Raw genomic sequence first — 16,889 nt, 5'->3', positions numbered from 1 at the left:
CTACCACCAATGACAGCCCTGACAGGGAACACAACAGAGAGTCCATGACAGAGCAGGAGAAAGTGGGGTGCAGAACTCAAATTCTAGTAAAAAGACCAGACTTAATGGTCTGACTGAGACTGGAGAAACCTCAGAGGACTTGGCCCCCAGACTCTCTGTCAACCCAGAACTAAAACCATTTCCGAGGCCAACTCTTCAGACAAAGATTAGACTGGACTATGGGACATAAAATGATAGTCGTTGTCTTAGTCATCTAGTGCTACTATGACAGAAATAACACAAGTGGATGGCTTTAACAAAGAGAAACTTATTTATTTACAGTAAGGTAGGCTGAAAGTCCAAATTCAGGGCATCAGCTCCAGGGGAAGTCTTTCTCTCTCTGTTGGCCTTCTTCTCTTCAGTGTTCCCCTGGACTAGAAGCGTCTCAGTGCAGGGACCCTGGTCCAAAGGACTCGCTCTGCTCCCGGCACTGCTTTCTTGATGGTATGAGGTCCCCAACTCTCTGCTTGCTTCTCTTTCCTTTTATCTCTTGAGAGATAAAAGGTGGTGTAGGCCACACCCCCGGGAAACGGGTAACTCCCTTTACATTGGATCAGGGATGTGACCTGGGTAAAGGTGGTGTTACAGTCCCACCCTAATCCTCTTTAACATAAAATTACAATCACAAAATGGAGGCCAACCACACAATTCTGGGAACCATGGCCCAGCCAAATTGATACACACATTTTTTGGGGGCCATAATTCAAACCATGACACTCGTGAAGAGAGTGTTTCTTAGCTCAAGTAGATACATGAGAGTAAATGGGCATCTCCTGTCCAGAGGTGAGATGAGAAGGCAGAGAGGGTCAGGAGCTGGTTGAATGGACACAGGAAATCTGGGGTGCAAAGGCGGAGTGTGCTGTTACAGGATAGGGAGAGCAACTAGGGTCACGTAACAATGTATGTATGAATTTTTGTATGAGAGCCTAACTTGAATTGTAAACTTTCACTTAAAGTACAACAATAATTTAAAAAAAAAAAAGAACATTTATGATTCATGAGAGGAGTTCAAAATATCAACACTAACAGGAGTTTGGAAGAAGTTGATTCCAACCCTTGTGGATGATTTTGAGGGGTTCAAGACTTCAGTGAAGGAAGTAACTGCAGATGTGGTGGAATAGCAAGAGAACTAGAAATAGAAATGGAGCCTGAAGATGTGACTGAATTGCTACAATCTCATGAAAAAACTTTAACGGATGAGGAGTTGCTTAATATGGATAAGCAAAGAAAGTGGTTTCTTGAGATGGAATCTACTCCTGGTGAAGACGCTATGAACATTGTTGAAATGACAACAAAGGATTTAGAATACTGTCATGGATTGAATTGTGTCCCCCAAAACTATCTGTCAACTTGGCTGGGTCATGATTCCCAGTATTGTATGATTGTGTGATCTGATGTGATTTCCTTATGTGTTGTAAACTCTATTACTATTATGAGGTTATATGTGATCTCCTTATGTGTTGCAAATTCTATCTCTGTGATGAGGTTATACTGATGAGGTTTACAAGATTAGACAGTGTCTTAATCCAATCTCTTTTGAGATATAAAAGAGAGAAGCGAGCAGAGACACATGGGAACCTCATACCACCAAGAAAGCAGTGCCGGGAGCAGAGCGTGTCCTTTGGACCTGAGGTTCCTGCGCAGATAAGCTCCCAGACCAAGGGAAGATTGATGACACGGACCTTCCTCCAGAGCTGACAGAGAAAGCCTTCCCCTGGAGCTGCACCCTGAATTTGGACTTGTAGCCTACTGGACTGTGAGAGAATAAACTTGTCTTTGTTAAAGCCATCCACTTGTGGTATTTCCGTTACAGCAGCACTAGATGACTAAGACAAATATCAACATAAACATAAACATAGTTGATGTCATGGTTTGAATTATGTCCCCCAAAAAATGTATCAATTTGGCTGGGCCATGATTCCCAGAATTGTGTGGTTGGCCTCCATTTTGTGATTGTAATTTTATGTTAAGGAGGATTAGGGTGGGATTGTAACACCACCCTTACCCAGGTCACATCCCTGATCCAATGTAAAGGAGTTTCCCTGGGGTGTGGCCTGCACCACCTTTTATCTCTCAAGAGATGAAAGGAAAGAGAAGCAAGCAGAGAGTAGGGGTCTCATACCACCAAGAAAGCAGTCCCAGGAGCAGAGTGTGTCCTTTGGACCTGGGGTCCCTGCACAGAGAAGCTCCTAGCCTGGGAGAACACTGAAGAGAAGAAGGCCGACAGAGACAGAAAGCCTTCCCCTGAAGCTGATGCCCTGAATTTGGACTTTTAGCCTAATTTACTGTACGGAAATAAATTTCTCTTTGTTAAAACCATCCACTTGTGGTATTTCTGTTATAGCCGCACTAGATAACTAAGACAGTTGATAAGGCACGGTTTAAGAGGATTAACTCTAATTTTGAAAAAAGTTCTGCTGTGGGTAAAATGCTATCAAATAGCATCGCATGCTACAGAGAAATCTTTTGTGAAAGGAAAAGTCAATTGATGTGGCAAACTTCATTGCTGTCTTATTTTAAGAAATTGCCACAGCCACTCCAACCTTCAGCAACCACTACCACGATCAGTTAGCAGCCATCAACGTCGAGGCAAGACCCTCCACCAGAAGAAAGGCTAAGGGCTCAGATATGGTTAGCGTTTTTTAATTAAGGTATGGACATTGTTTTTTTCAGACATAATGCTATTGCACACTTAATAGATTATAGCCCAGTGTAAACGTGACTTTTATATGCACTGGGAAACCAAAAAATTCGGGTGACTCACTTTATTGCAATATTCGCTTTGTTCCGGTGGTCTGGAACAAAACCTGCAATGTCTCTGAGGTATACTTATAAATTGTATCTTAATAAAGCTGGGTTATTTAAAAAAGAAATAAAGGGGAAAAACAAAACCAAATGTGGTGAAATGAGTTCCTTTATGTGGCCTTTTGCCTCGGTTCTTTGCAAAAACAGCTTGAGAGATTTTTCCAAGCCCTGAGGAATTACTTTGCTCTAGTTTTTTACCTCAGAGGGTTTTGTTACTTTTGTCCAGGTTGACTGACATTTTCTGAGTAAGCTGTAAGCAAGGATGGTTTGATATTTTCTGCCTGCCGTTGGACTGCAGTCTGCCCTGTGATTGGTACACACCTTGCAGTGACTGGTCAATAGACTATGCAAATGAAGTGACTATAGACCATGCAAATGAAGCATCTGTAGCCTACTATGCAAACAGAGTGACTGTGGCCTACCGAGAAGGGATTGGTCAGGAGAAGGGATCGGTCAGTTTGTGGTCTTGGTGGGAGGCCATGCCTTAAAATTGACAAGGATTTTGAGATGTAAGCAGCCAGCCCCACAGAGGTTTTTGAGATAGAAAGAAGCAGGAAAAGAAGCAGAAGGAAGAAAGAAGAGACTAAGAAAAAGCAGAGAGAGAGAGAAGGCAAGGAACCTCCTAAAAGAGGTGTAACACAGGTCAAGGGCTGTAACACTGAAGACAGTAAGTGGCCTGGATGGGCTCAGGGGCAGAGCTGGTGGCAACCTATGGCAGAGCCAAGAGAAGCCTGTCCTGAGAGGGCTGGAGAGAAGGAGGGCAGGTGGAGAATGTCCTCAGGGTGCCAAGAAGAGGCCTGAATGACCAAGAAGAGTTGAGAGAGCTGTCCTGCACTGAAGAAAAGTTTTGCCTACATGCTTTCTGATCCTGAGTTATAGCCTATTGATTCTGATCCCGAGTTGTACCGTTCTTTAATAAACCAATTAACTGTAAGTACAGTTCGTGAGTTCTGTGAGATATTGCATTGAACTGCCAAACCCAAACGGAGGAGGGAAGAGTGCTGAGGGGAGGGAGAGTGGCCAGTGTCAGAGATGGAGTGTACAGCAGCTTGAAGAATGTGGAAATCGGGGGTATATTGGGCGTCCGCCTCATAGGAATTGGCTTTGTGCTGATTCTTATATTTCAAATTTTTCGTACACCAAGTGTCAAGTCATCAAAACTTGCCTTTTGAAGACATGCTCTCTTAAAAAAGATGGATCTAGTAACAGTGATTGAGTACTCTTTTCCCCCGCCTTACACATGTGTAACAAAAATTAATACTAATACTAAAATTACATCAGAATATGTAACATCTTTTTAATCCTTCCAAAATAAGGGAACAAATCAAAAGCTTAAAGTCTCACCCCGACCACAGCCAGTTTCACCCTGCCCACATTAAATACCAGCATGCCAAGGGCAATAAGTAACTAAGAGTCATGGAGCCTTCTAAGGCCAATCTGAGATGCATGTTGAAATTTTAATTCCCTTTCTTCTTTGATTGAGACTCATTTGCATTCAATAGCTAATGTGAACTGTAGTCTACCACAGGATAAGAGCTGTGGGCTACAGCGTGTGCATGAGACCAGGACAGTAAAGGCAAGGCTGTCATGAGGTCAGATTTAGAACAGCCAGAGAAAGGACATATGCAGGTCTCCGGCAAGTCTGTCACGAGATGAGATTGGATGGTTAAGATGCAACTATCATTCCTCTGTACTCCCAGACAGGTGGTCTGAGCTCTGGATGAAGACACCCAACAAATTTGAATTTACCTTTGAATTTACCACAGCAGTGATAGCATGAATTGAGGAGGCCACACATAACTTTAGGATAAGCAAAAGTTGAGAGACTTGCCATTCAAGAAGGGCAACTAAAAAGGTAGTCATTGGTAAGTATGTTCATCTAGGACACTTAGCCACAGCCTGGGCCTGCTTCCTGGTACATGCCACGTGTCTGTGTGTGGCATGCGTGACAGCAAAGCCACTGAAGATAAACCCCTCCCTCCCTGCTATCAGCTACCTACACTTTTTGTCAATGAATAGATTTTATCTCTAACTGACATCTAAAAAACAGCAACAAATCTGTTGCCATTAAGTTGATTCTGACTCATAGAGAGCCGATAGGACATAGTACAACTGCCCCATAGGAGTGGCTGGTGGAGTTGAACTGCCAACCTTTTGGTTAGCAGCCAATCTCTTAACCACTGTGCCACTAGAGCTCCAACCGACATCTAGTAGGTAATAAATATTTATTTAATAAATGAACGAAAGAAAAAAATGTTTGGCTCAAATCTATGCCTCTTTTATTGAAACATTCTCTGTGAAACAAGACTTATACCTCACACCATGCACAAAAATAACTCAGAATGGATCAAAGACTTAAATATAAAATTGAAAATGATAAAAATCATGGAAGAAAAAATTGGGACAGCTCTAGGAGCCCTAATACATGGCATAAACACTATATGAACCATAAGTAAAAATGCACAAGCACCAGAAGAGAAACTAGATAACTGGGAGCTCCTAAAAATCAAACACTTATGCTCATCAAAACACTTCACCAAAAGAGTAAAAAGACAACCTACAGACCGGGAAAAAAATTTTGGCTGCGACAAATTCAATCAGCATCTAATCTCTAAAATCTACAAGATACTGCAAAACCTCAACAACAAAAAGACAAATAACCCAATTGAAAAATGGGCAAAGGACATGAACAGGGACTTCGCTAAAGAAGATATTCAGGTGGCTAACAGACACATGAAGAAATGCTCACGATCATTAGCCATTAGAGAAATGCAGATCAAAACTACAATGAGATATCATCTCACCCCAACAAGGCTAGCATTAATCCAAAAAACACAAAATAATAAATGCTGGACAGGTTGTGTAAAGACTGGAACACTTACACACTGTTGGTGAGAATGTAAAATGGTAGAACCACTTTGGAAATCGATTTGGTGCTTCCTTAAAAAGCTAGAAATAGAAGTACCATATGATCCCGCTATCCTGCTCCTTAGAATATATCCTAGAGAAATAAGAGCGATCACATGAATAGATACATGCATACCCATGTTCATTGCAGCACTGTTCACACTAGCAAAAAGATGGAAACAACTTAGGTGCCCATCAATGGATGAATGGATAAACAAATTATGGTATACTCACACAGTGGAATAGTATGCAACAATAAAGAACAATGATGAAGCTGTGAAACATAACATGGAGGAATCTGGAAGGCATTACGCTGAGTGAATTTAGTCAGTCACAGAAGGACAAATATTGTACAAGACCACTATTATAAGAACTCAAGAAAAGGTTTAAACGCAGAAGACAACATTCTTTGATGGTTACGAGGGTGGGGAGGGAGGGTGAGGGTCATTCACTAACTAGATAGTAGACAAGTATTATCTTAGGTGAAGGGAAGGACAACACACACTACAGGGGAAGTCAGCACAACTGGACTAAACCAAAGCTAAGAAGTGTCCTGAATACAGTCAAACACTTTGAGGGACACAGTAGCAGGGGTAGGGGTCTGGGGACCATGGTTTCAGTGGATATCTGGGTCAATTGGCACAACAAAGCTTATTAGGAAAATGTTGTGCATCCTACTTTGGTGAGTGGCATCTGGGATCTTAAAAGCTAGTGAGCAGCCATCTAAGACGCATCAATTGGTCCCAACCCACCTGGAGTCAAGAGGAATGAAGAACACCAAAGACACAAGGAAAGTATTAGCCCAAGAGACAGAATGGGCCATATAAACCAGAGACTCCATCAGCCTGAGACCAGAACTAGATGGTGCCTGGCTACCACCAATGACAGCCCTGATAGGGAACACAACAGAGAGTGCCTGATGGAGCAGGAGAAAGGTGAGGGGCAGAACTCAAATTCTGGTAAGAAGACTAGACTTAATTGTCTGAATGAGACTGAAGAAACCCCAGGAAGCATGGTCCCTGGATTTTCTATCAGCCCAGAACTAAAATAATTTCCGAGGCCAACTCTTAAGACAGGGATTGGACTGCACTGTGGGACATAAAGTGATACTCGAGAGGGCGGTGCCTCTTAGCTCAAGTAGATACAAGAGGCTGAAAGGGCAGCTTCTGTCCAGAGGTGAGATGGGAAGGCAGAGAGGGTTAGGAGCTGGTTGAATGGACATGGGGAATCAAGGGTGGAAAGGAGGAGTGTCCTGCCACAGTATGGGAAGGGCAATTAGGGTCACGTAACAATATATGTATAAATTTTTGTATGAGAGACTAACTTGAATGCAAACTTCATTTAAACTACAACAATAAAAAAAAAAAAGAATTAAAAAAAAAAATTCTCTGGCCATAGTTAGAAATGCTAGCCTCTGATGAAAATGCAACAGGGGCTCTCTTGTTGGTATTGGCCTGTGTATGCCGCTAGGCCTACCCTCACCTTCCTCCACATGTCATCTCAGCCGGGCTCTCAGGGTACCCGAATCACCCGAGAACGGGGAATCTCAGAGGCAGAGTGCAACACACAGCTTTCTTATGGAGCAAGGTGAGTTGCTCAGTTCTACCAGCTTCCACTGAGGGCAAGAGAGGTACTTTCTCTAGACTTGGGGCTGATTTGTTAGTTCAAGTTCCATTCCCAGGTGGAGTACTAAAATCTAGTTAGCTGTCATGCCCATAATCTCCTGAACTGATCTTCTGCCCTAAGCACCAGACATTTTCACCTCAGCTCTCTAAAGTGCCTCTCTACTAACTCATCCTTCCTGTCAACCTCTTCCCGTTCCCGTCTGTGAGCTGTCTGTTCCTTTCCTGTTTCCTATTAGCCAGTGTTACGATCAATCAAAAGAACGTTCTACTGTTTTGTGTGCTGTCTGCACACTGCGTGCCTGCTAGGCAACATGAGTCAAGAGACATGAAGAAGCCTCGGTCTAAGTACCAACCATGAGTGCAAGAGAAACAGCTCAAAAGAGAGGCAGACTCGTTCCCTGGCTCAGGATCACCTCAGCCTCCCAGTGACCAGCTGTGCACATCATCTGGTTTCCCAGTTGCCATGTCTTGCTCCTTCCAATCAAATTCTGTCACAGTTTTTCCAAGCTGTTTTTCTAAAGCACAAACAATGTGAGTGGCCCTTTTAAAATCTGTGTCTTCCCACTGCTTACAGAAAACTCTCACAATGGGATCCTGGCCTATCTCTTTACTTTTCAGGCTCACCCTCTACTGCTCCATCCTCTTCTCATATCGCAAAGCATGCCACCAATGCACAAGACATCTGGACTCATGTTGTTCCTTCTGCCTGCAACGCTTTTCCCCACCTGTTGAACTGCTTTAAGACTTAGCTCAAACAGCACCTCCTTTGAAAAGAAGCCTGCACCGTACTAGCTGCTAGGGAAGAATGCATCTGGCAGTTCATCATTCACTCTCCTTTCCCTCAGCCCTTAGCATGCTGCACAGCCATTCTCTATGTGTCCACCTCTCCCTCTTGAGTGCATCTGCAAGTCCTTCAAGTTCTGGGCATTTCTGTGTTGCCAAGAATCTTCTACTCAGCACAGTGCCGATATGCAGTAAACACAGAACAGAGGCCCATTGGCTACAGCAGAGGAAATCCAATTAAAATAGGACACCTGGTGACTGAGTGGCATAGCTCATGGTGGAGTAGAAATCAAGGCCAACGTAATATTTCTGTAATGACTCTCGTACTTTGAGGATGGGTTAGGCAATATCCTCTTGCTAAGATTAGTACCAACTCTGAAAAATATTTCATTCAGTTGTAAAGTCCCAATTAAATGCCTTTGTACAACTGGAGAAATAAAACCTTTGATTAAAACTTAAAATTTCCCCAGCCCTCTAAAATAGGGTGGGGGAGGGGAGCAGGTGTGGAAGAATGTCTGATCTGTCATATTCTTTAGTCAGAGCCATGAACATGTTTGGGTAAGACAATCTGATGTTCTGATAAGGTTGATAAAGTAACTTGAAGACTGGGTCACAGGAAGCCCAAGATAAAAGCTGAGAGGAAACAGGTTCTTTTTGAAGTAGCCTCTTCATAATCATTTTCCCATACATTTATTCAACTTCCGACTGAGTACTGAATACCTGATTTGCTTTGCAAATGAAACAGCTTAAGAATGAGAACTTGAGATGATGTTACAACAAATGTCTGTGAAAGGTTCCTCTGGCTAGCTTTACGTGTAGGCTTTGGCTTCAGAACTGTATTAACTGTTCCTGCAAGACATGGGCAAACTGTGGTCTTTATTGTTAACTGTACATTACCCTGTGTTAAAAATGGATTCAAAGTGATTTGTGGGAAAAGACTAAAACAGCAAATAACCAATTTATTAGCACCAAATAAAAAAGGGAGTAGGACAAAGGACTAATGGAGCACAGCTACCAAGGCCTCCACCCAACTGAGTCCAGTACAGCTAAACGGTGTCGGGCTACCACCGACTGCTCTGACCAGAATCACAACAGAGGGTTCTGGACAGAGCTGGAGAAGAATGTAGAATAAAATTCTAACACACACACAAAAGACTAGATTTACTGGCCTGAAAGAGACTGGAGAAACCCCGAGAGTATGGCTCCCAGACACCTTTTTAGCTCAGTGGTGAAGTCATTTCCGAGGATCACCGTTCAGCCGGAGATTGGACAGCGCCATAAAACGAAACTGGACTAATGAGGCACAACAGTCCAGGGACAAGGACTAGAAGGCAGAAGGGGACAGGAAAGCTGGTGATAGGGAACCCAAGGTTGAGCAAGGACAGTGTTGACATGTAGAGGGGTTGTTAACCATTGTCATACGGCAACATGTGTACTGTCTAATGAGAAACTATTTTGTTCTGTAAACCTTCATCTAAAGTGAGAGCAGCACAAGTGGAAGAATGTAATCGATGTCACTGAACTGTGCATGTAGAAATTTTTAAAATGGTGTATCTTTGGCTATGTATATTCTCACCAAAAAAAAAAAAAAAATTTCGAGAAGGGAGAGTGTTGACATGTCGTGGGGTTGTTAACCAATGTCATAAAACAATATGTGTACTGACTGTTTAATGAGAAACTATTTGTTCTGTAAACCTTCACCTAAAGTACAATTAAAAAAAAAAAAAGGGAGTAGGAAATGGTAATCTGGAGGAAAAAAAAAACTGACTACAGATGAGTAGGCCATCAGATTTTATCTAGTCCTGTCAGCCAAAGCAAAATGAAAACCATTCTTTTACCCAGGGGAAAAAATAGTCCCTTAGGCTAGTACTTAGCTTTAAAAGAGATTTCTCTTGAGGGTCTTCACAAGAAGATATGATAGATAATATTCTCAGCAGCATCCTGACAACACAGGAAATAACAGGTTTCCTAAGGGTGCAAAGCGGATATCACAGCTCCAAAACTCAATTGGTGGCAAGGGCAGCAGAAGAAAAGGCAGCACCATCTATCCTCTTGCTTATGCCATGGCAGTGGTTTAACTTTACTTTCCTGTTCTATGCACATGTAGGATTTTTACATAAGCTGGCAGCTCGGAAAAGGAAGGGAGCAAGCCCTGCAATGCCCAGACGGGTCTCTTCTCCTATGCAAAAAGCACATTTAAGTCCTTGGAAATTTGTTGACACATCAAAACTTCTCAGTGTCCACTGTGAATTTCTGCCTAGCACAGTGTCTGGCAGTCAATAAATGTTTGTCAAAAGAATACATGATTAACCAGGCAGTGTTATTGTGCTGGAGATACATTAATTAAATGAGATGATGACATTGATACCACTAAACAAAGTCTCTTTTTATCTTTTAGTGAGATATATTCTGCATACACACTTCTCTAAGTTATGACTTTAGAATTGGCTTTTGTTCTCAAATACCCAATGAAAAAGATAACAGAACCTGGATAAAAAATTTTGGGTGAAAAATGAACTCTATTAGTGAAAAGAAGCATATTTAAAAACATCTCTGCCAAGTTTCTGTTTCATGATGATTTCTGTTTTCAAGACCCACAACATTAAGAGTTTCCAAGTATGAAATTACACAGGCCTTTCTTAACCATATAAAATTGAGAAGTCACAAAGAACCTGCCCATTAACATCAGGATGGGAGTAAACACAAAAATCTTAAGAAGAGCAGCAGACCGCTACAGGCATTAGGTAAAGATTTTTATTTCTTATATAACCATGCTGCATGTATACATACAATACTGATATATACAACTTAACAAATACAATTTATACATAAAATACAATGAAAGTGTGGCTCTTGAAATTAATGCAACAAACTTTTGTACAATTTGTCATTTTGGCCAGTATACAGTATGTAGTAATGCTACTGAAATTATTAATGATTTAAATTAGTCAGACTACAGTATAAGTTCAAAGGCAGTAGGAGACCTACATTTTCTTCTGTCAGTCTAAGAACAAGGAAGAATTAAAATGGAAAACAAATGTATACACCAAGAAATCGGGCAGACACTGCTGCGCTGAAATGTAAACTCTACCCATTCCTTAATTCACAGCCCTATGGGAAAGAGAGGAACTTTCCTTCAGATAAAGAGTTAAGGGGAAAGAGATATTTATAACAGACTAAAAAGAAATAAGGAAAAAAAAAAAAATCCCAAAACAACCCATACAGAAAATCATAATCATAATTTTAAAACCTGCCACCGATGAAATAGTACCACCCCACCCCAAAAAGTAGCCTTAAATTTCTTGCTGAAAAAAATTCCTCTTTTTCCAGAATATAGAGACAGTTTGACAAATGGATTCTGCTTGTGGGATAAACATGCAGATGTAGACTACCCTTAATTAATCTCATACTTCAAAAGAATCTAAACAAAAACGGGGAATACTATCATATTTTAATATCCTAAGATTTAACATGTAATTATAGAGTTTATTAAAGAATACTCTATAAACCAGTAACACTCTACCAAGCTCCATTTAATAAATAAATATTACTTCTTAAATTAAAAGGAAAAAAGAAGGAATATACATTCAGTAACCTATTTATATGTATGTGCCACTTGTTTTAAACCTGTGTATTTATTTCAAATAGCGAGCAAGTTTATTCACCTATATCCTTTCATAAAATTAACACTGAAGTCACAAAACATTTCATTTGTGGTGAAAGACACAATAAATGTGAAGAAACCATAGGACTGCTATGATTGGAACTCAATGAATAGTTCAAAAGTTAGTGCCCCTGTTTTCTCATATAGGTATTCAGGCCTGGCTTGAATATCCAATTTTGGTATCTCATAAAATGAATCTTTAATGCCCATCTGATATAATCAGTTGTAACGTAAATGCTTTAAAAAAAAAAAAAAGAAAACTGCTAAAAACCACGTTTTAAGAATTCTTCAATGTTTTGTCTTTTTATAGATTTCTTATTATTATGGTGGTGGGGTGGAATAGAAAAAAAATCCAACATACTGGCTTAAAATTTCTATAATGTTTTACAGCTTAACTCAAAAGTTACTCCTTTGTTATTAACTAGATTGGTAAAGACTAGAAACATGGACTTTTAAAAAGAAGAAGCATTAACCTTTTTTTTTTGTCCTACTGGTAAAATTAAGATATCTCTAGAGCAATTACTAACAGAAGTAAATGTGCATCATCAAAAATATTTTACAAGTGCCAAGATATTCTGCTTACACAAAGATTTTCCAAGACGTAAATTCACCTCAATTCTTCACAGTACCTAAACAATGCCCCATAAAGTTATAAACTTTGAATTATCTTACACACTACAAAGAAAATGCTGACAAATGCAATCTGTATTACCCAGAAAATACTCACCATACATAGGACATTTAGTACTCTATCTCTGATACATACTTCAAATTTAAGGACGCATTTTTACCACCACCTCACTAGTACGTCACTGACCCCTAACTCTATACAAGTTTTCTAATTATAAACCAATGCTTAGTCAAACTTATTAAAATAATGAAAATTTAATAAATACTAACTTACGAAGTCTCAAAACATCTGCAAACAATGTGTTCCAGAACTGATTATGCAATTTAAAGACTCACAAAAGACATTATTGAGTGGTTTAGGAGCAGCATAACTTTAAAAACAAAACAAAAACTTTGTAAGCAGCCAACGAAAGAACAATTTTATCTATTATAACTTATTTTACTACAAAATGAAAATAATTTTTATTTTTATAGGAATACGGTCTTAACTGGTCTTAAAACAGAAGAAATTTGGGAAGAATACTTCCTTTTTATAAAATATGAGAAAAAGCGTTTTTCTGGCTTAGTTTCATTTTCTGGAAAATGGAGACCTTTCTCAACTGGGAGATACAGAGCAATTTCCATCAAAATGCAAAACCAAGACACAGCAAAGTATTCAAGCGTCACAATCCAAGTGATTTAAAAAAAAAAGAAAAATACAGGCAAAGATAAAGTGACCAGTATTTAGCTTCTTAATTTTCTGCAACTGTGGCTCCTTTATATTTAGGTACTGAACAGTGTTTCAAGAGAACATGAAACCATAACAAAAAAAGCATATTTAATTTGAACTCAAAGTGGTAAAACAGGTCGGCAGAGATTCAGATGAAACACATATTCAACCGTTCTTTGAGACATGTATACTTCTAAAGATTGACTGTCAAATTATAAAATTTTCCACAGAAGACCTATAAATCGTCATCTTATACTTAAAATACAATGAATGTTAGAATAAAAACTAGGAACATTTAAACAGGCCAGGTAGGTCAGTATTAGGATTGAGTCATTTCTTAGATGTGCAGCCCACACAAATATAACAGAATAACACAGGACAGTTTGATCTGCTAGTTTATATGTGCAAAACAGGACATAAATTTTTTAAATTCTGTTTATCTAAATACAAAGTAGTTGGGTAAATGGTTAACTGATTTACGTATGCATCTAAACTGCAGCTCTCTATAGTGTGAGCTGCTCCCCAACTTCAAATTAAAGAGTAACATGACAATCTGAACAATCACTAGTTGTACAATTTTAATATGTCATATTAACTTAATATATATAGACTAAAAGATATTAGGCAAATTATTATTTCCAGTTGTACTCCACAATTTACAGCTTCCATTATTCAAAATTACACAGAAGTCTTCAGTGCTTTAATTAAAGATTTTGTCTAGGCATTAGAATATCAGTAATTTTTGTCATGATTTTAAGTCCATTAACATTTACTGAAGTAAAGAGTCGATCACAGTTTCAGGCTTTGCAGAACGCTTTCTGTTTGGAGAAGGGAAAAAGAAAACATGAATGCTTTCCTTGTAGATAATACAAGGTGGCCACAGAGTCTGCAAACACAGGCCAATGTCTGACCATGGTAAGTGATCAATTCATGCCCACCCTTGCAGGCTCGGGGAAGGTCACCTGGAGTAGGCATAAGAGGATGATGCCACACCCCATTGGCCAGAGTGGTGAGGGGCTGCGTGGGTGATAATTTCCAACACTGGATTAAACCCTTGATTACCTCTCCTGAGGTATGCTAACGGTGCAGATTTATTTAGTAAAATTCAGAGACACAAACAATCTGAGGCAATTCTTCAGATATGTACGGATTGATGAAAACACTACATTAATGCGCTGTGTTTACTGCAATTTTGCTCAGCACATTAAAATACACATTGCTAATGAGGGGCATCACACTGAACACATCATGTAATATAATGTAATATAAATACACCACTTATTGTGCATATTTGCCTATGCTTATGGCCACCTTATCGTTTTCTTAGGATTTTCATGACACAGCAGGCTAATCTGGTACACAGAGATGCTGGGTTTGGCTCACCTAATGCTGACCTACACTTTTTTTTTAAAGTTAAAACAAAAAAGTACCTGTTTTAAAGTTAGTATTCTGAAAACTATCTTCAAATCTTATCAAATTATTTGTCTGTTTTAGGTCCACACAGTTAAAAACAAGTGATGAAAAGTCGAGAGATTTCACATAAACAACCTGGATTTCTGACTTCGCCTTAGAAATGTGAAGCTCCAGAAACAAGGGACGTCTATTCCCATAGCTAACTAGGAACCGAGCAGCAGCCACTCTCTTCAGACAGAACAGCTTTCCAGTCTGCCCCAGCCTCCCCTTTCTATTTTTCTCCTAAAACTTGAGGGCAGGTTTTATCATCACACTTACATTGTTGTTTTTCTCACAGCAGAGTTAAAAGGAAAATATCTCTATTACAAGTGAAAACAGATAGAGAGATTTGTGTTTCTTATAACTGATTTGCTTCATTCAGTAGCAGTATATGCATGGCTTCTGTAGACATATGACAGTTGTTGATCCCTGGCTTAAACGCTAAAGAATGTAAAAATCTGTACATTTCATATGCAACTGATTATCCTCCCAAGTTCAGCTATCCCAAATTTATAAAAGTTAGGTTTATGTCTGTGAGATTACATAATTCAAAAATATTAAAACCATACAATTTCACCCTACATGTAACTCAAAAGCACACATATTCAAAATAAGAAAAAAACAAGCTTATTATTTCCTACCACTTCAAGAGCCCCAAGTCTTATAATCAGTTTAAACAGGCTGAACAGCACTTGATGGAAGAGAGAAAAGAAATAAGCTCCAGCCCACATCCTGATTTTTGTAGGCTTCTGTGATGACACATGGAGATTACCCAACAGCAAAAGCCAGGAACCAAAGGAGAGAGAAAGATGGGCAGAGAAATTTTCCTTAACTCATAACTGAGGAAATCAAGGTTCTTGGGGCAATGTTGAAGATAGAAAAAATAAATCAGCTGAAAACCTTGGGAGTCTAACTAGGCAACAAAAAGTGGTAACTTGTAACACACTTGTAAAAGCTGATTAGCAGAAGGATTAAGTGCAAGAATTAAGAAACTAAACAAGATAGTAGGTGATCTATTATATATTTGGAAAGAACAAAGTGAACTATAAAAACAAATCCTATTACCCAGGAGGGCTAAAGAAGTTGGAAGACCTTAATTCTTTAGCCGGATTTTATCTACTCAAATTGTAACTATATAAGAACTTTAAAATTCACTCAGTATTTCTTATATAAACTAGTTTTAAATTTGATTAGTATTTTAATATATCAGCCAAAATATTTATCACGTTAACAAAATAAATTTTCATTTTCTTGAAATATATCTAATTAGAATATCTCAATACTTTCATTTCATATGACTCAAGGACACTCCTTACCTTCTCCCTGTCTTTGGCCTTCCTTTTCCCTTTGAAGTCCGTGGCCTTTCTAATTTCATCAAGGACTGCCGCAGGCTCTCCTCTGTGTAGGCGAGATACACATGGGAAAGGTCCACTTCAAAGGGCTAAGTAAAAGAAACAGATACCAGGACTCTTAAAGGAGAAAGTTAAACCAGTTTGGGGGAAGATTTGAAACACTAAATAAACTCCTACATAAAAGCACAGAAAACAAGACCTAATAAATGTCTACAAGTTATCTTCTAATCCCATTACCTAAAGTATATTCACCAAGAGTTGGTGTTTTAGTTGTCTAGTGCTGTTATAACAGAAATACCGCAAATGGATGGCTTTAACAAACAGAAGTTTATTCTCTACAGTCTAGGAGGCTAGAAGTCCAAATTCAGGGCACCAGATCCAGGGGAAGGCTTTCTCTCTCTGTCAGTTCTACGGAAGGTCCTTGTCATCAATCTTCCCCTGGTCTAGGAGGTTCTCAGTGGAGGGACCCTGGATCCAAAGGAAACACTCTGTTCTTGGCCCCTTTTTCTTGGTGGTATGAGGTCCCTCTCCTCTCTGCTCACTTCTCTGTTTTAGATCTCAAAAGAGATTGACTTGAGATACAACCTAATCTTGAAGATTGAGTTCTGCCTCATCAACATAACTGCCTCTAATCCTGCCTCATTAACATCATAGAGGTAGGATTTACAACACATAGAAAATCACATCAGATGATAACATGGTGGACAATCACACATCACTGGGAATCATGGCCTTGCCAAATTGACACACATTTTTGGGCGACACAATTCAATCCATAACAGTTGGATAAATGAAGAAGCCCTAACACTGAATTTCCTTAGAAGTAAAGAAAAAGCTGTTTTCCCTAAAGCTGCTACCACTTCTTGTTGATCTAGTACTAGGGCAGCCTTGAAAAGGAAGGACACATTTTAGTCTCTAACCAG

At 39.5% G+C, this 16,889-nt stretch overlaps 1 protein-coding gene across 2 annotated transcripts in view; it reads right to left on the bottom strand.

Annotated features, from left to right (window-relative positions):
• Positions 1 to 10,718: 10,718 nt before the first annotated feature.
• The window catches only part of KIF3A (kinesin family member 3A), a 50,824-nt gene continuing 44,653 nt past the window's right edge, over positions 10,719 to 16,889 (bottom strand). For both annotated transcript variants that reach the window (XM_023738999.1, XM_023739000.1), the window contains exons 16-17: positions 15,931 to 16,055; positions 10,719 to 13,980 (exon numbers count right to left, since the gene is read on the bottom strand). In XM_023738999.1, coding sequence (XP_023594767.1) covers positions 13,932 to 13,980; positions 15,931 to 16,055 — 174 coding nt within the window. In that variant the 3' untranslated portion in view covers positions 10,719 to 13,931. The remainder of the gene's footprint in view (positions 13,981 to 15,930; positions 16,056 to 16,889) is intronic.

This window comes from Trichechus manatus, unplaced genomic scaffold (assembly GCF_000243295.1).
Source record: "Trichechus manatus latirostris isolate Lorelei unplaced genomic scaffold, TriManLat1.0 scaffold00127, whole genome shotgun sequence".
Classification (NCBI taxonomy): domain Eukaryota; kingdom Metazoa; phylum Chordata; class Mammalia; order Sirenia; family Trichechidae; genus Trichechus; species Trichechus manatus.
The sequence above is the reverse complement of the archived record's forward strand: the minus strand, read 5'-3'. Positions and strand labels throughout refer to the sequence as shown.